Below are 21044 nucleotides of genomic sequence, written 5' to 3'. Positions count from 1 at the left end.
ATCACTCTCGAGGAGAAAAGACAACGCAGAAAGAATCGCGTCTTGTCGATATCACCTGGAGAGTCTTTCTGCTGTACGTTCTGCAACCGGACTTGTCTGTCTCGCATTGGCCTTTTTAGCCATCAGCGTGCTTGTAGCAAGCGTGGGTAGAGCCCCTCTCAAATCTTCGTTCGCGAAGCCTAGCCATGATGATGACTTTAGAATTGAAAACTTCAGAGTTCTTTAAAAATGGAAAATTTTCCACGTTTTCAATTTAGGAAATTTTAAAAAATCCCTGATTTGTCCAGTCTAGAAGCTGATGAACACTTTTGAGTGCTTTTGATTTTTCAGCAAAAAAAAAAAAAATTCCAACCCCTCTCCTCTTGCCTCAAACATGCAGGAAAAAATTAGGGAAAATCAGGTACACCATTACTTACAATCTGTTTTTGTATCACTCAAAATATTAAAAGAGGTATGATCTTAAATTTTTCATTACTGCAAAGGATGCTGGAAGTCTATTGTGATTCTCTAAAAACCATCACAATGATTCAAATTTTTGATAATATTTAGCCTTTATATAAGATTTGAAAAATATGTTACCTAAAACATAATATCAAAAAGGTTATATCCAGATTTCTATTTTTTTGTTCTATTAGCTTTAACAAAGGGGATATCGTACACGGATGGTAGCAAATTATATGTTTGAAGCAAGTTTTTATTTAATGTTACTCTCAGCCTATTCAAGGTTGCTTATAAGAATATTGAACACTGCAGTTCATTATCACTTTCTTAAAAAAATTGTTCTCTTTTTTTTCCCCCTATCCCCATAGCTATTTTTCAGGTAGAAAAAACAATTCCAAACAATTTCAACAATAAAATACCCTTATTAGCATTTCTTCTGTGCATTTCACCATAAGTTGATTTTGATATTCCACCAGTGAAACACATGAAATAGCTGGTTGAAACCTTTTGTTATGCTTTGGTATGCTTGAATGAATTTTGACTACAAGGTTGGAATTAGCTTTCTGGAAATACCTGTATGAATATTCCTAACTCCTCATAAATGTTCATGAAAGCACAGTGGGCTGTAAATATTTAAAATATTTAAAATCTCTGATCCCATATACTCACTCTGTTTAAGAGAGAACTTAGTTCTTTCTTTTTCTTTCTTTCTCTTTCTTTCTCTCTTTCTTTCTCACTCTCCCTCTTTCCTGCTCCCCTACTCCCTTTTGCAATATCAGAACCACACCACATACACATGTGAACACAAGACAAAGCAAAGCAAAAGCAGCATAAATTTAAATTTAGGAATGAATAATTACTGCTCCAAATTCTGCCTTTAATGAAACTGGTGTGAACTTCAGAATTTCTTAAAATTGTGCATGTGCAACATGTGCACGTGCAACACCATATGCAACTTTCACATGTGCCCATGTATTTTCTATAAAGTGTTTAATACAGGTGTTAAAAACTTTGCCTACAGAGAAAGCGAAGCTGTACAACGGTTTTAAAAACAATTTCATAATTGATATACTAAGAGATCAGTGGCAATGTTCCCACTGAAAGCTGTAATTATTGCAGGAGCTTCAGAAAAGAATATCAGAAACTGAGTGGTACTGGAATTTCATAGACAATACAGCAGTATACATCATTTGAACTTTTATGCAGAAATCACTGTAGCAAGTGGTTTTTTTCCCTTAAAAGTAAAATATTTAGATTATTACTTATTCCTAACAAAGCTACTGAAGTCAGGTAAGTCAAAAAAATCTAAGTCATGATGCTATATGGTTCAACTTAGATTTGCTGTTAATTTATAGACCTATAGTAATTACTATCAGGTTAGATCTTTTTTTGTTCTATTTTCATTTTCTTATTGCTTGTAGTAAAACAAAATATCAACCTCAATGATTTTTTTTTGCTTACTTCTGAAATGGAGGGAGTAAGCTCTTCCTAACTATATTTTGGTTACTCACGATCCTAGCTGCTATCAAGGCTTTCTGAATTTGTCTGTTGCTTAAATTTTAATTGCTAGCTTTACATTATGAAGATTTAACTGCTTCTTAAAAAAACTGCTGAAAATTAACCTGCTTAATGTGTGAGAAATGGTTTTTTCTTTAACCACTGACTTGATGTTTTCTTCAACTGTTGACAGCTAGAATTCATTTACCCATGTTGACCTACTTAGTGCAAGTTCTCAAAAGTTGATTAAACTATAATGTTTTATAAAAAGAAAAATATGGATCTTACAGTACCATATTTAATAAATTATCTTTTAAATGCTCTTTGAAATAAAAAGAGTGCAATAAGATAAGTTTGATATTCAGTGTAAAGGTTAGGTAAGGTAAGGTAAGGTTAAGGTTAATTAAAAAGACAAAGAAGTTCCATATACACACCAGAAAAAAACCCCAGACCAGGTAGCTGTTCATGCATTCAGATTTTCAGGGTGATTCTCAAAAACTGGCAATGTAAGCTGACAGCATAATTAAAATACATGGATTTCTTCCTACTTCAGGGAAAGGGAAAGCTCTAAGCCAGGTTTTCTGGCTATTTAACAACTTCTGTATTCAATTTTCTTCTGTCATATTTTGATCAAATAATTGTGTGTGAATAGGGGACAAGATAATAACAGCCAAATCCTTATCTAGCTTATTTAGCTGCCCAAATATCAAGGTTCTTCCAACGGTGTGTGCGCTCTCATGGAATAATTGCCTTCTGAATTTTTTACCCGTAAGTTTGCAAAAGCTCATTAATTCAAAAGAAGGCCTGCATTCTTGGGTATAAAACCCCACAGTATAATGGTTAGTATAATGATAGTGCAATTAATAAATCCTTTCCAGTGGGATTGGAATGGTGGATTAGAGTGTATGTACAACCAGTTTGAAATAGTCATCCTACTGCAGACAAAAGCAGAAGATACCGAGCTCAGCAAGGACAAAACCTTCTCTCTGCGTGGTTGGGGTGCTCTCCCACAGATCATGTTCAAGAAATGACACCTCAAGAAGCTCCATGTACAGCAAACCATCCACTGAGCCCAACTCACTGACTACTCACAGTGTAAATTTCTGGCAGAGAGTGGACAGAAGCACATCCTTGATGGACCTGCCTAGGTATTGGCACCGATGGTTCCTCATCGGTATCGATTTGTGTTCACTTGTATGTAACCAACAAAACTACCTAACAAAGTTGGCCTTAGAGTGCCCTTTGAACTTCTGTGGAAACACCTTCATACAGTAGTAAAGAATGCTTTTTTAGGTCAACCAGCTAGGTCTTAATATGTCTAATTTAGACTGTCCTGATAGTCTTTTACTTAAAACTAGAAAGTCATAAAATGTTGGGCTAGGAGTCAAACTCCACGTATATGAAATCCCTGTGTTTATGTCTACCATACTGAAATAAAAAAAAAATCAAAGTGTATAAAATTTATTTTTCCATTTAAAAAATATTTTAAGTGGTATTTGTTTTTTTTTTTTTTAACTTAGTTCTTGTTACTTGATTTTTCTATCTACTTTTCCGCTATTGCAAACAAAGCTGATGTCGGAGTAACTACTTAGCAATTGGTAGTATTCATTAGCTATTCTAAAGTGTTGAATATTTGCAAAACTTCATGAAATCAATGAACTAGTAATAATTAAAACTTTGAAGAACATTTAATGAGTTATTTCTGGATGTTATCACTTTCCTTAACTGCTAATGGACTGGAAATATTTTTTGTTATCGTCGAGTTCAATCACATTCTCTTTTTACTTACAGAGAGCTGAAACATACTCTAAGCTGTTAGCTTTTTTACTAATCTGTCTCTGCTCTCATCATTTTTATGTCTTCATGTAAACTATGTTTTATACTTTCTTTTTTTTTAACCACCATGTTCTCTCCTCAATCCCTTTAAGTTTCCCAGTCAATTTTCTACATTTAAGAAACACAAAGTTACACAAACCATTTCAGTGTAACTTTCCACGTTCCTGACAAAGTTCCTGCTAATTTTTAACTTTTCATTGCTAACTGAAACAGTGCAATTTATATGCATATTTGGTTTATTTCTTTATTGATGACAAAAATTAGGCTCCTAAATAATCAGCGTAAACACACTCAACCTTTTTCCTATCTAAATTGCATTCAAATTTCCCTAATCTTGGCTTTTTAAGGACCAAAGATATTATTGGGTTAGAACCACAATCTGCTTGTCCTAAATGAATGTTAGAAAGTCACAATGACTCTCAACGACTAACTCAGGATGATCAAATAATTTGGTTTTATTCAAAGTAAAGAATTATCTATGTTGAAGGAAAACCCACTTTCAATTACCAGATGATTTCTCCTGAAACTGTAATGATGTATTAATTGATTCTATGAAGTCACTGACAACACAGCAATACAGGTAATATTTTCCTAATAAAATACCTTTTTTTTCTAGTCTACCAGTGTATATAGTTTGGCAACCATTTCTTGTGTGGCTAAATATTATTTTTTCAACCATGGATGTATAATGACTAGGTTTTTTTCCATCTAAATAAAGCTTTCATATGTAGACCTACAAATACAGTCTGGTTTGTTGCTTGAAAATCCATAGAAAATAATTAAATACAAATCCAGTGCAGAAAAGGTGTTCCTGGTTCCATAGTAAGTACTGAATCTGTACTGTCAGTAAAAAAAAATAAAGAATAAAATCTAAGTTAAAACTGATTTATTTTACTGAAGACATTTTCCATCTCACCTCATTTTGCATAACTCTATAGAATTATGTCTGAATGAACCAAACTGAATGAACAGTTTAATCATGCTGTTAAACAAACAAAATACTTGAACGTGACAAATGAGTAAGACAGTCAATTCTGCTGAGGAGGAGAGGTGGACACTGCCAATCCTCTAATTAGGCTACCTGCTGCTTCATGTCTGCATGAGGTCAAATGATACCAGCTGTAAGGTTACAAGCATTCCTCAGGTGTGCCTACACCACAGGGCAACGTGAAGGAAATTACAAATCTGAGAAACACGTGCTAACGTGGCACAGACAACTCCACGGCACATGAAGAGAGCCAAGTGGAAAAAAGACTTTAAATGTGAGCTTTTTGAGAAGACCACCGTGGTGATGCTAACCTTGATGATCACACATACGTTATTTAAGATTCTGAGGGCATATATCACCTCTAATTAAGGCAAGTCCTTCCAGGGGATATAATTTTCATTGATATCACAACTCCACTCAAAACAGAAGTTCGTGTTTATCAAATCTGTACACTCGGATAACTAAGTAGATTGGGATATTCCTTATTCACTACATCTATCAGTATGCAGAAGATGTTCCAATAAATCATGGAGGTCCAAGGAAAGAAATAATTCTAGGGGAATTGGGTGTCTTTGAAAGTGCCTGGATAACCACCAATGTTCTCACTGTCCGTATCAATGCTGGATCACCAAGGACAGATTTTGACCTCAGACACGGTGTTTCAGTGAAGTCTCCTAGGACTGCACCTTTGAATCAGTTCATTCATCAGACTCCTCATCAGTAATAATTAAACAGGAGACAGCATCCATGGGAGCTCCTTCTTCAGTAAACCCCCAGAGCAGCTCCAGCCACTGAGCCCTCAGACAGATTACCATCAGGTGGGAAGTTGAGCTTCATAACTTCCCTGAACTTAGACTACATTATGGTTCCTGGTTGGTTTACAGACAACAGACAAAAATTATTTGAAACAGTAACATACACTCTTGCATATTCAGTTTTTATTTTAATCCAGAGTTCAGCTGTTTTAAGAGCCATAATTTTAAACCAAGAGTATTTTCTTTCTTCAGTATGTCAACAAGTGGGAATTTGTTTACCAATAACAACATACTGCCACATTTTAATAAAATCCTTCCTAAAGATATTTAATATTCCTTAGCATTAGCACCGTGATGTTAAAACCAAGAACCTTGCTGATATGCTGGGGGGAAAAAAAAAAAAAGAGAAGAAAAGTTTCCTTTAGTGACAGAAATGACTGAGCTCTTGGATACATTATGAGATTGATGACGGAGATTTCTCAGTATTTTTAGCTTTTGATTGTTTAATGTACTTGCATGTTTGTTTGTTTGGGCTTTTTATATGATGACTGAGCACAATTTATTGTTACAGAAAGACCACAAGCACAGCACAGGGTCTAATGTGCTACGACTTGACAGCCTAAGTATTTTTTTGGCAGATTTTATGTAATCTAACAGACGTGCTCAAAAAACTTCAGAATAGATGTTCTTCACGCAGAAAATGCAGTAGGATTGCCATCACTAGGAACGGAGAGCATATTTACAATAATTAAAAGAAAATCATAGTCTCTTACTCCTACAGTATCCTTGACACAATGCATAATATTTGAACTACCCCTAAACTACATCTAAAATGGTTAATCTCCAGAGATTCTGACAGATATCCAAGTGTCTAAACCTTTTAGCTAAGTCAGAAAAGACATAAACAACAATGGTATCTAATTTTAATTTCATTTACATTTAGAAAAAAAAATCCCATAATTGACCAAAAAGTGTGAAAATGTATGATTAATTACTAAATAAAATGTAAAACTATAAAGAGATTTCAGGAGATTTTTGTGGAGATTTAGGATAAATTATAAAATACCAGGCAAGTTTCCCTCACTTTAGTAAAAATTTGGACCATATCCAGCTATGAATCATTCAAATGTTGTGCACAGGTAAAAAAAAAAATCTTTGAAAAAAATTTTTAAAAATAAATAAATAACAACAATCAATCAGTAAAATACACTCACCCTCTCTTCGATTGAGCCTTGCAAATCCAGGGCTGTGACTGCTGGACAGCTCTGAAGAACTGCTGAATGACGACTGAGGCAAAGCAGACACCAGCTGATCATCACAATTATCTGCCAGTGAAAAGTACCACACTCAGGTTAATGCAACAAGCTCCACTTACTGGAACTGTAACAGAATCAACTCTGTATGTGAAAGCAGCATATCTCTAAAAATTTCCTCTTCTTGTATTATGTGTAAAAGTATCGGTACTGAAGCAGCACTTTTACTTTTTTTCTGTTGTTTCAACCCCACACCCCAACACCTCATGAGACTACCAGGGTATAAATCTTTTTCAACTGGCTGTGCCTGCTTACTTCTAACCTAAACTCTGGGGAAAAAAATGGGAAATGGCTCACAGCTCACTCCCCATGATTTGTATTGATAGCATAGCAACTGACAGATCCTAGACGTCATCATAGTAGCAAGCTACAGTTTCAGACATGCTTTTTATTTCCTTTAGACCTGATGCCAGCACAGGTCTTTGCAATCACATTTAATGTGCAATTACATTAAATACTGCTTTTTCTAAAAAAAAAAAAAAAAAAAACTCAGACAGACAAACTGAACCAAATCAAATAAAAAAAAAAAATTCTCCTCCATTTTAAGCACTGCAAGCATGACAAAAGTGAAAATCTTTTGCTTTGCCAATGGCATGTGTGTTTGATAAAGACAGAGGGGGACAAAATCATTATCTCACAGTTAATTAGCATGCAAGTCCTCCTAGCATCGTACAGAATAAAACCCGAGTGTTTCAGAATAAGAAGACTTAACTGCAGTTTGCAATCAATTGTGCATAAACAAGCAAATGTTAATCAATACTTTGGATGTTAAATGCCTCTCCAGCTCAATTATTATACAGAGCATGTGTTCATTCTCCATTTAAATTTGAAAAATATAAATTGAGAATCAATATCTGATCTAGTTTTAGCTGAAAGAAGATTAACTTTAAAACCTGGAAGAAGTAAAAGCAAATCTTTCCCTAATTATACTGGGCTGGCATCTGTTGTTTAGGAAAAGAGGAAATTATGTCAACTTTTAGTTTGTATCAAGTGGTTCTTTTCAGGGCAGTCCTTATCTTTGGAGGAAACAGACAAGTGAAAAGTCACAGGCAAATTCTTCTTCTTCTAACCCTTCTGTTTGTCTACTAGACTGCCACTGTCAAAAATCATAAATATTAATTAATCCAAAATCTTTTTCTCACTATCATAATTAAGTGCTTCTGCTGAATAATTATGGATATTTCTAATTAGCAGCAAGACTTTCATATGAATGTCTCAAGGGAATTTTTTGATCACCTTCAAAAATTATTATTTTTTTTAAAGTTGTTTAATTTGGTTCTTTAAGGAAAATTCTTTCTAGAGACAAGGCTGAGTACTGGCCATGACTTTTAGAGCTAGAAGTTCTCTCAAATCCCATAAATGATATACATTGACAACAAACAATAGGGTTTATTAATTGCTCCTGATAAACTCACATATACCATACTTCTACCAAACTCAGAGTTCTTCAGTCATGAGAAACCAAGAAATAAAACTATTCTTTACTTTCACAACTTTATTTGCTGCTCTAGGATCACACAATACAAAAGGCAAAATTTCATAACTGCTATCTACTGTCTAAGCACAAGCTCATTTTTTTCACTTCATTATCCACAGATTAGATTTGCAATGGTGAAAGAATCTGTACTACTCCGGGCAAATTGTCCGACTGGTAAGCACACAAAAAAAGAAAAAAAAAATGAAGGGAAACAAGATTTCATCTTATGAGCAAATACACTGCACTGGTAAGTATTAGCAAAGGATATCATTAATGAAAGGTTTCTTTACAGCACAGAAAACAAAAAGAACTTGTTAGTCATAAACTGCACCAGAAAGAGAAGAATATGAACCTGCTGTGTTTCACACAGAGAGCTACTTACACTGCTGAAGCAAGAGAACACTTTACGTGTCACTGATCCTTTTTCTACTGCCAAAGCCTACACTGGAAGCCCACGTACCAAGATGAATATTAAGAGGATAAAATAAAAAGGCATTTTCCCCAGAATCTACTTACATGATACACAATCATAGAACCGCAGAATAGTTTGGGTTGGAAGGGACCTTGAAAGGTCATCCAGTCCTATCACCCCGACATAAGCAGGAATACCTTCCACCAGGTCAGGTTGCACAGAGCCCCACCCAACATGACCTTGGATGTTTCCAGGAGTGGGACATCTACAACAAACTATTCCAGTGCTCCATCACCCCTTTCCTAAAGTTTCCTCCTTTTATGTAGTGTAAATATACCCTTTTTTAGTTTAAAATCATTACCACTTTTCTATTGCTGCAGGCTTTCCTACAGACCCCCTTGAACCATTGAGAGGCCACAATAAGGTCTCCAAGGAGGCTTCTCTTCTCCAAGCTGAAAAATCCAAACTGTCTCATCCTTCCCTTGTAGGAAAGGTTCTGCTCCATCCCTCTGAACAATTTTTTTGCCCCTCCTCTGGATCTGCTTCATGGTCCCTGTCTTTCCTGCGCTGAAGACTCCAGAGCTGGACGCAGTAGAATGTCTCATCTCTTCCACACGCCTCATATTTTCAACTTTGATCTTCTGGTGAGAGGTGTCATGTGCCATGAATCACCAGGAATGAGGCCATGTGATTAATAGCTGGAAGCACTAGTGATAAACAACAGCAAACACACCACTTTTACAACACCCCAAGGTCTGAATAAGTCTTCACAAGTTTCAGTTCAGAAGCAAAGCAAAGAAAAGTACATTTCTGCTGGATGGATGATACACCTGCCTTCGCATTGTTTGCTTCTGCTGACTACATTTTTCACCTTTTTTCTTTTTAATGTACATGTTAGAAAGGAATCAGTGGTAGTGAATTATTCTGCCTAGATGTCTAATGCACATGTATTTGTGAAACTCACATACTGCATTGAGATATTCTCAGAAGAATTCACTGAGCTCTGAGCACTTACCACTTATCCTATAATAATTTATGTCAATCTCAATTTATAATAGAAAGGCACATAAACAGTTGAATATAAAGAAAGGTGCTATACAAAATCCAGCAGTGCATGACATGTTTTTCTGCTTTTGCACAATAATATCTATCACAAGTAGATATACCCTGAATAATTATACATTTATTTTACAACAGCTGCTATCCTTTATTTCAGGAAAATAAGTTCACATGAATTTCTGCTTTACTGCTTAGCACATGGAGCTTAAAACATATTCTTATTCTTACAGTGTGCAACTTGACTTGAAATTTAGTAGGAATTCCAGAATGAAACCCAAAACACCTTGTAGAAATTGTCAAGAACCAGATGGTCACTATCAACTTGTTTCTCAAATTAAATACTGGAAAATGACAAAATAGTCTGTTCAGAGCGATAATTCCATATGGTTTCGTCTACACTGGAAGACTTTCTGCACAATGGAAACACTGTTTGAATTCAGTGCTTTCTCACGCGCTGGTATTCACTCTTCATTTCTCTTGGACACCTTTCCACTGTACAACAGAACAGATCTCATTGCTGAAGGCAATGTAGGACTTTCTAGGGATATTTCACTCAGTTCCTTCAGGTTAAATGAATACTTAAGTAGTATACTCTAACAAGTTTTAAAACAAGGAGTTTTAGTTAAAAATTCTCCATCACAAACATTTTCTTGGATTTTTTTGTGTGTGATTTTTTTTTTTAAAACCCCAATAGTTAGGGTTACTAAAACAATAAAGAAACCACAGGTTTCTGTAATATGGCCAAAAATCTGGTAACAAATAAGGCTTTATGAAGGAAAGGATATGTATTTAATTGCATGATGCTGATGTAGAGATCTTTTAGCAAATAAAATCAAGCCCTGTCCTACAGAGACATTGTACAGCAATTGTGCAATGAGAAGAATAAGGATTAACTGTGAAATTCAAGGGTTGTCAGTATAGTGACATGAGCTGTATCAGTTGCTCTTTAAAAAGCAACGTCTGGAAAGAGTGGCATTCAGTAGGACAGAAAGGCATCATTCTGTGAATAGCAGGTGAAAAGCTGAAGTGTAGTTGATTTAAAAAAAAAAAAAAAAAAAGAATGTGCAAGTTGGGGGGAAGGATATATAACCAAAATATATATTACCTGTTTCATCACCAAATGAAAAAATTATTCAAGTTATATAAGGCATGTCTTCCCATACACTGTAATTCTAGTGTAAATTTAATCATATTTATAAAGCAACTGAGGTATTTTTTAGGAATAAAACCCTTAAGTGCTGCTGTCTAAATTATGACAATTGGTTCTCTTCCAGCTTCAAATATTATCTTATTATGAGCATTCAGACTAAATCAAAAAATTTTTAATACAGGGGTACCATAAATTACATAGATCATGCCATATGAATCACAACAGATGGAGTTCAAGAAGGATATCACCCAATATTAATAACAATTACAATAGCAATAGTAAGAGTTATCATGGTTATATTTATAACACTACGATTGATCAAATAAATGTGTCTTCCACCAAAGCAGCTGCTTGTGGAAATCAAAATAGTAATAAAATCAGCAGAATACTGGGACAGTCTGAGATTTATTCATTCAAAATGCATATGTATATATTTTAATTTTCATATAGGGAAAAAACTGCAATGTTATTTATGGGCACAAACCTTTTTTCTTTAGCAGCATAAAGAATATATGTAACTGATTTTATTTTGGGTGGAATAGATGTTTTTCATATAAATTTTCAGCTTGGACAGTAATAAAGACTCACAGATTTTCATGCATTTCAGTTTGAGTTCAAATTTACTCTAAGTAAGAAAATATCAACACCTAGTGCTTAGTTACTACAACTTGACGTGCAACAAAGATATTCTTTTCATAATTATCTAAAAAGTACATGTATTGTACTGACACATTAACTTTATTCAAGACATAACTTAATTCAAACTAAAACATTGCAACACAAGAGCATACACAACTTAGCATATTACAATTTCATTAGTTTATATTTTAATGAGATTACTTCCAGCTATTATTTTGTTGCACACACTTTATTTCCTTTCTTTCTTTCCTTAAAATTTAGTTTACTGAAAACTCCCTCAACGAATAAGAACTACCAATTTCTTCATTAACTATTAAACTTCTGCTAAAACATAAGTAGAAAAGGAGGACTAAAGATTATGATTTTTGACCTCCCTAGAAAACTATCATGTTCTTCAGCTTTATTAAGGACTCAAAGGAAATGCTGAGTGCCTTAAGAGGAAAGTAATAAATATTTTAACATCAGACAGAAAAAAAAAATATTCCAGTAAGCCAAATGGAAACAAAGCAACAGTAAAAAAACAAATCAAAGTGTAGGGAAACTAAATACCCAATTATGAGACAAGCAGACTAGCTAAAGACACCTGGAAATGCAGTCATAGTGGAGTAGAACACAAGAGGCAATAACTCTAGGATTCTTTCAGAACTTCGCTAATGTTCATCTTTCCCATGCAGGTAAGCCCTAAGAAGGGTCAACTTTTCTGCCAGGTTTTAATAAATGAATGTCTGTGATGAAAAACTTCATGAAAAGGAGCGAGACTCGTAGAAGTGAGAGGCATGCCATACTGTACCAACAAGACTGCGGCTTCCAAAGAGCTAAAAAAAAGGTGCCACAAAACCTACCTTGCAAGAGGTATTTATTAAATCTATGGTTCCATCATCTGCATATTCTTCAGTTCATTTTATGGGTATTTTAGGCAGCTCCACAAATTCCATTTGACCTGCATCTAAGGGCCAAAGAAACTCACAAGCCTTTGCTTTGCTGAGGTTTCCTGTTGCTTACTGCTTTGAAAGACGTTAACCATTGAAGCTGAAATTTTGTTGGTGACTGGCCCAGGCTGAATTTTTTAATTTATTTTTTTATTTAAACACTTGTTTTAATTAATAGATTTCAACTGTTTCTTTGAGGGGGTGGAGGGAGAAGAAGGGGAGCGGAGTGCACAAGGTAAAAGTAATGAACAATTTATCAAGAGAACAACCTTCATGGCAGGGCTAGTTATTTTCTGGAATTTGAAACAGAGTCTTCCAGTCTTCAGATAAAATTGTCATATTTTTGCAGACAGTACTTAAATTCAGTGCAGAATTCTGACACTTAGCAGTAAGTTGTTCCTAACATACTCACATCAGGCATGTGATTTTTACTTTAACAAAATACATGCAGTGCTATATTTCTTTCCTTTCAAGGAGCCATCTCTGTTCCACAATTGCAATTATTTCATGCCACGGTGGTATCAAAAAGACACATTTCCTCTGGTCACAGACAACCGTGTTGTTGTTCGGAGGCATTAAAGACTTTTTCTGACTGAACACAGAGAACTTAAACAGACAGACCAGAAGGAAGAAGTCGAGGACTGTAGTTAGACAGACCAGAATTCAACCATAAAGGAATGGAAGGAGTACAAAATTATGTTTCCAAACACAGGCACTTGGAAAGATTCACACCTTGCAATACATCTTCAACAGCTGTTGTGGTTGTTGTATAGCTGAGGATTATGTTTTCCTCAGGTAGTTAGTTAGTTAGTTAGTTAGTTAGTTAGTTAGTTAATATTATTTGTCATTATTGTGTGACTACATGAACCCTTTTTTTCCCTATATTTTAGGGAAAAGGAGTATGAAAGTCTCAGGCAGTTCTGAAAATCCCCAAGGAAGTGAAATAAAGGATTTCCTTGTTCTTATTACACAGAATAAAACCATGAGTCAGCAACTCTTATGTTAATTGACATTAAAGACACATTATTAATAACTGAATTGACTCCTACTTCTCCATCTTTTCCAGAAACTTTCAGTCTATGATCCAATACAAGTGAAGTACTATCACTGAAACTTAAGTCCTAACTTCAGCACCGCGTGAAACAAAAGCTCTTATAATAACTTCCATGACTATTAGATCAAATTTGTATTTTTTTACCAGCTCCAAATACATTTAATGTTTGTGAATTCAGTGGTGAAAGAGCATATGATTCAATGAAGCATTAGACTAGGACAAATTAGGACTGAGAGGTGATGGAAGAAATAGGTCATTTTTTGTTAGAATTTTCCATTTGACTTTGAAGACATATTACAAAATTTATTAATTAAGCAAATATGCTGCAGCAACACTTTTAGCTCAGATACTTCAAGGTGTATCCTACAGTAAATCAAGAAAGTAGAAGGACATAAACTCAACCAGACAGGAAATTTTTGGGTCTTTTGACCCAAAAGGCATATTTCACAGAGTCACAGAATGTGCTGAGCTGGAAGGGACCCACAAGGACCATCCAGTCCAACCCCTGACCCTGCACAGGCCCATCCCCAAGGGTCACCCCCTGTGCCCCAGAGGATCATCCAAACCCTCCTGCAGCTCTGGCAGCCTTGGGGCTGTGCCCACTGCCCTGGGGAGCCTGTTCAGTGCCCAACCACCCTCTGGGGGAAGAGCCTTTCCCTGAGATCCAACCTGAGTAATAAATTAAATGTTTATAGGAATGATCTTATGGGTAAGGAATTTAATTCAGTCAGTCTAATGGTTTTGTTCTGTAAAAGGGCTAGGAAAAGCTAATGCAATTTATAATGTAAGTGAAAAGTTTCTTGAGCACGTGTGGTAGTAAAAAGACAAGGTTTTTAGAGATAATAAAACAGAATTTATATATTGTAAAGGAACAGAAAAAAATACAAATAAAACAATTCATACTGATCACAAGCAGATAAACTTTACTAGCAGCATTTTTTCCCAATGCAGTTTTGCAGTATCTGAAAACTAATTTTGTAGCAGGATGAAATGTTCTTTCTCATGAAGTATGTCTTAAACTTTCTCATTGGGTCATAAAATTTTCACTGTCTTTTGCTATGTCATAACGTTTTTTAAAATTTGGAATTTTATACTATAGACTTAATTGTTTTCAGCCAGAATAATGCACACAGAAGTTAGTAATATTTCTCTTGGGATCAGTAAAAACCTCTTTACCAAAAGACACAAAAATCCTACACACATTATTACCAGAAGTATGTAGAAATAATTTTTTTTCTCCTAAACTAGCAGATGAAGAGAGAATTCACACAAAAGGGGAAAAGGACTGATTGATTGTTCCAATGCTCAAAGGCAGAGGTCTTCAACTGGATTACCTTTCACCCAAGAAACAAACTTCCCGTAATTAAAGTTAAAAAAGAGAAGAACAGTTCCCTTCTATTCAAGGCAAAATTTATACCAAAGTATTTCACAGGGAAGTAAGCACTGAAATTCAGTGCCTAAAAAATAAAAAGAAATAAACCCCTCAATTCAATCTATGATTCTGGCAATGAAATTAAGACACAAAGTCGTACTTAAGTAAATCACATCACCTCTTACTGAGAAAGTCATAATCATGTTGTACAGAACAACCTTGAACAAGTAAGACAGAAAATGCTCTTCATGTTTAGAAAGATCCTACCCACTGTAAAAACACCAGTGTAAAAATAATTTAAATAAAAAAAGAAACACACTTTTTTTTTTAAATAAAGATGTTTGGGTTTTTGTTTTCTAACCAAGACTTTTTCAGACCAAAGGAAATTATATTCATATTCTTTGTCACAGAACCAACTTTAAGAGCTGCCTTTTCCTGGACAAATATAAATTTTATATATATATATACACATATATATATACACACACATATATATATGAAGTATAGCTATATTTATATATAAATTTAGTATAGATTTAGTAAAAATAAATTAAGAAGCCACTCAGTAGAAACATGTTCTTAATGTTCTTTCTAATTTATAGACCTGGTTATATGTTGAGAGAATACACACTTGCAGAACAAAACCCTACTTAAACTTAAACAGGGTGGGGAAGGAAGGAAAGGAAATGCTGTTTAGGGGAAAATGATTATAGGTCTAATCTGTGAAAACATCATGATTTAATGAATTTTAGCAGTATTTATTGCTATCACTATATTGACATAAGCAGGGAAACCGGAGAAGTCCAACAGGTAAAATCCTTGTTATGGCACTGTAGAAAAACAGGAAGCAGGAAAGCATATGCACTTATCAATTTCAATATTAGGAGGGTCAATACAAAATTGACTCCATTTACAGACTATAGAAATTGTCCAAGAAGCCCAACAGAATGCCTATAATTCATTTATGCACACACGGTGTGCAACTGTATTTTACAATTGTAAATTCCCTTTCTCTTTCATAGTTATATAAATGTAAATATTATTAGTGCTAGGAATTTTTTTTTTTTTTTTTTAGATGTAAGATTTACAAGCCAAGATCTTAAGTTTACCTTCAGTTGTAAGGCTTTGGGTCTTGCTGTCTTGTCTCCCCATGAAGGAAAAATCTCCTTTCTTCACTATCATTCATATCATTTCAAAGCAAAGTTTATACCAATGGATTTCAAGTTACCTCAGAAATTCTTTAGCAAGACAAATTCCTTCAATCTTATTCTGTGAGCCTTATTTTCGAGACCCTGCATCACTTTGCATGTTTACTTTGAACAGTCAGCATTTGCATATTTTTTTCTTGAAGGGAATCTACAACCACAGAAACTGGTAGCAGAGATCAGTGCTGCAGGCTGAAAGCAAAGTGATTCTCAACTTCCACTCTTTATTTCCTTTTATCAATTACTTTAATATACTATATTACTATTCAAAATTTTGCCCATGGCACTACACAAGTCTCACCTTGAAGAAGTTCCGCCTAATGACCTCTTAAGCATTTCTTAGGTCCCTACTTACCGAATTGCTTTCCCTTTCAAAAACACAGACCGATTTGGTAGATTGGTCTGTTCACCACTCTAATTCAAAACCACTCTGATTGCTAGCTACCTCTTTTTATTTTTACTATTCTTGTTGTTATTACTACAATTCCCACTACAGAATCACCCAGAATCACAGAACAGGAATCGCTGGAAGGGACCACTGGAAGAAGCAAAGAAATAAGACAATGAACAGTAACAAGAACTACGTTAATGACAGAGTGTAGAGGAAAAGAGGGGAATGATTCACGCGTAAAAAGTGATTTTTGTCCCCTGCAGAAATGCCTGACAACACTAAACAGCTCCCCCATGTCCTGGCCTAGGAGGCAGCCCTTCCCACATCCTGGAAGACGAGGTGAGGTGCCCTAGAAAAACCTCCCTGTCCTGGCCAAGCCCCCTCCTGGCTACTGCAAAAATTAACCCTGTCCTGGCCAGAACCAGGACACCTCATAAGAGAGATGTTCCAGTTCCCTAATCACCTCCTGTTTCCTATTGTACCCCAGAATTCCACTGGTTTTCTTGGCCATGAGAGGACACTTCTGGCTCCTGGACAGCTTGTTGTCCGAAATGATCCCCAAGTCCTTTTCCACAGAGCTGTTTTCCAGAAGGTCAGCCCCCAGCCTGAACAGGTGTCCCCAAAAACTTCTCCCAGTTTGTGCCATTGGCAAACTATCCCTCAGTCCAAGTAATTTTGTTAGTAGTAGTTTGCAACTTTTATTCTGGTTTATGTTGTAGACAAAATAGGACCAGCTGAAGCACTTGTCTTTGAGATACTCTTCTAAATAAAACTCAGTCTGGTGATCTCACCTCAGTCCCAGTTACATACTTTAAGATATTCATTGAGCCAGTTTTTCTGGAATTTAAAATGTTTTATATTATTAACATGTAATGCAATTCTTTTAACCAAAATTTTATCCAGCTATACAGTACACGATTAAATCTGATATTCTTATATGGTTGCAATGAAAACCTAAAAAAATTTAATTAGGAAGGTCAGTGAGAAAAGCACTTAAAAATAGAAACATTTAAAAATATAGAGAACTCTGATTTCAAAGGAATGCTAATTTACTGATTTTCTAATAAAAATGAGAAATACTTTGCAAATGGGAAAATTTAAATAGAGACAATATCTCCACATAACTTCTGTATTTATATTTCATAAACAGTATAAAGATACACTAAAAGAAAAAAGAAAAAGGCAAGTACTCAGAGCAGAAATGTTATACACTCCTTACAAATCTTGAAGCTTAGGCTTGCACACCTCATTGCAGGTCACTGCATGCTACAGTGCATTCTCAATTATTATGTTTTGCTGCAACATACTTCTCTTTCCTTTTTGGTGACATTTTCCCACTTGCCCCGGGAGTGGAGTCACACACTATTACCTTTTGCTCGCTTTGGAAGGAATATTCTGAAAGTTAACATCCCTGTCAGAGTATTCCACATTATATGAAAAGATACTGAGTGCCTTGTTCTTGTCCAAGTACTTTAAATCACAGTAAGTTCACTTGCAATTAAGACAGAAGAGAAAAAAAAAAAAGAGTTTGTAACATTTCTTCTTATAAAAAAGTGAGAGCCCACACCATTAGGCCACTATCACCAATTTTTGTCGCTGAATTTTTTTCTCAAACATTTTGCTGTTCTCTCCTTATAAACTATAGTTGCTGTTTCACTGCTTTGCCTATTTGGGACTGTTGTCACAGAAAACACCAGCTGGAGAGAGCTCCTCTGTCAGTGAATGGGCTGTAGGGCCCCTCTTTGAGTGCTTCATCAGCTCTTACAGCTGAACTCACCTTCCAAGCCTCCTAGGGGTCCAGAGAGATTTCATTTTTCCTCACACATTTCCTTCCGCCCCCTTCTTGAGGTCTCCCCTCTTCATAACCAAAGTAATCTTTGTTCCGTTTCTTTAAATATCGAGATACCTCTTTGCTAGGCTGGCTGCCGTCTCTGCTTTGCTAGGTAGTAAGCACCTCCTTGCTCCAAAGCAAAATACCCTGCAGATTTTGGCTGTCCATTAAAGAGACATGATTGAGTGTTCTTCGCTGAGATAAAAATATGCACTCCATTGGAATAAGTGATGTCTTTTCCACGTTTCCCAAGAGGAAATATAGTATAACAGCATAACTAATGATAAAACACCATGGCAGATTCCACAAACACAAAGCTTCAAAACGCAGATTTCACAGGGGCAAAGCCTAGCAATGTCACCGAGTGGAGATCCAGCGTGGATGCAACGTTTCTCCAGGAGTTATTGAGGGGAAGTTTCTCTTAAATTAAAATGAAATTTTCACACATACCCCAACAATTAATGACTTTCTAATATAAAACAAATCATTATTTGTAATGAGGCCTAGTTGGCATTGATCTAACCTAAGAGGAGTAAAGATTAGAGGGCATAGGAAAATTATCAGCTGGCAAATTCCCACTCCTGTTTCAGTGCAAAACTGTCTGAGGAAGAAGGCAAAAGGAAAGTATGTTCCCTTCCATAACCCCCCCAGGTTTGCAAAATTACTCACATCAACTCAGTGCTAAGCAATGAAAGTTTCATTTCAAGCTGTATTTCTTTGGAACATTTCTCTGAAAATCCTTCCAGATAATTTTCCCTGTAAAACTGGATTTTGGCACAGCTCCACCTGAACAACCAGATACCACCACTGCTGCTATTTCTACTACTATTAAAACCAATAATAGCAATGCGAATGAAATATAGAGAAAAAAAATCATCTGTAAGACTTTTGGAAAATCTTCACACAACCAATTATAAATTTCAAAATCTCCCATAAAACCTGGGGCGTTGCTGCTGAGAATAAAACAAAGCAGAGGGAACTATGCCACACATGGTAATAGAACAGAGGTCGTGGCCCACTCTAAGTTATGATATCTTAGCAGTGTGACTTCAGCAGTGATTTGGGTAACAACAAGGAAGTCCTCCTACAGTAAGGATGTTCACCTTCTCACAAGTTCAGCTGAAGCTGACCTTGTGTTCTGGCACTGCATTAAAGAAGGATCCTAAGAAGGGCAGTGGCGCCACGCTTTACCCAGTCAGCCCAGCCCAGAGGAAGGATCTTAATCACTGCTCCCTGTTAAATGTGTTTTTGCATTGCTCTAGTAAGTGGCACTAAATAAGTGAACTCCCTAATATATGTCCAAAACACTGAATTACTCCTTGCACCAGTGCACATATATTTAATGGTGGAGCATTCTAAAATAATATTTTTTTTCCTCTGGTGTGTAGACATACACTGAGAGTAGTACTTAGTTTATGACGATACAGGACACTGTGAAGTGAAGAGTCAGATTAGTGTGAAATTTACGTATTTCTAAGAAAGTTACTTGCAGTAGGCAGGAAACAGTTTCCTGTTCATTTTTTTTTTTTCTTAACAAGCACTTTTATTATCTAACCTATGAAACAAACCTTTCAGAGATTTTTTTTTTTTGAAAGCTTATTATCAGCCATCTTTACTAAAGCCACTTACAGCATTTCAAATAATTGACAGTCCACTATTAAAGAACAAACCTATAATGTCCAAAACATGCTTTGTTTTGTTTTTTTCCTTTTTTTTCCTCTACATTGTTAAGAATGGATGGCAGAGAGACACCACGTTGAGCAGAATCGGATTTCGGGATTTTGTTCTGTAAACACTTTATTCATCATTTTTTTGACGCGACTCGAAGAAAATGTATCCTAGATACCAAAATTCTTTGTCTCAGGAAGGGATGAGCACAGGATTCTGACTACAATACAGCTTTATTGTTCAAATTCAAATAGGATCCACACAATGCCACACAAGGAAGAAAAACAGCGGATGGTGGCCCATTTTAAACTGTGGTGCCTTTGCATTATGACGAACAGTGATTTGGGTAAGAACCTCCTTACAATGAAGTTGTGGGTTTTTTTAATTTTTTTTTTTTTTTTTTGGACTCAAGCTCAGTGAAAGCTACCTGTATACCCAGAACTTCATTCAAACTGTAGACTAAGAAGCACGGTGGCATAATGATATCCCAGGTCAGCTTAGCCACCACTAAATGTAGGAAAATTGAAATGAAATCACTAAAACTTTATATCATTAGATTCCCAGCCTTTTACATGATTTAAACTGAAAAGTTACATCTCAGCCACTTATTTTTCCTCTGTTATTTACTTCTTTTTCTTAGTCACAATATGGCATTTTCAGATTTATATTCCCTAGAACCCAAAATTTTCAGCTAAGTTAATTCTCATCCAATCTTGTTACAACAGTGAAATAACCAGAAACAACCACCTCAGGTAATAAAGTTGCATAGTTACATCTGCGCTGATAAAAGATAAGTAATCCAATGCCATTGCTATTTTTTGGCAATTTCCTCTCCCTGCAAAAACGTTCGCTGTCAAAAATCTTGTAGGTTTTCATTTAACACTCATACCAGGAGTGCAGGACTAGAACTGACATGATTTAGGACTCTCCATAACAGCTCAATGTCACGCAGATCCTTGTGAGCAGGATGAATTTCAGGTCATCAATTCACCAGCTTCCTGACTGCTTTAAATTATGAAAGTCAGAG

General features: G+C 35.5%; 1 protein-coding gene across 1 annotated transcript in view; it reads right to left on the bottom strand.

The window, feature by feature from the left end:
* Window positions 1–21044, bottom strand: part of LOC114058715 (contactin-associated protein-like 4) — a 196894-nt gene that overhangs the window by 147424 nt on the left and 28426 nt on the right. The window contains exon 2 of the mRNA XM_027886292.1: window positions 6732–6842. Coding sequence (XP_027742093.1) covers window positions 6732–6842 — 111 coding nt within the window. The remainder of the gene's footprint in view (window positions 1–6731; window positions 6843–21044) is intronic.

The sequence above is a fragment of the Empidonax traillii genome, unplaced genomic scaffold (genome assembly GCF_003031625.1).
Source record: "Empidonax traillii isolate 1590-97213 ecotype Southwest subspecies unplaced genomic scaffold, ASM303162v1 scaffold184:size927826, whole genome shotgun sequence".
Classification (NCBI taxonomy): domain Eukaryota; kingdom Metazoa; phylum Chordata; class Aves; order Passeriformes; family Tyrannidae; genus Empidonax; species Empidonax traillii.
Note: the sequence above shows the minus strand (reverse complement) of the source record. Positions and strands in the feature narration are given on the sequence as shown.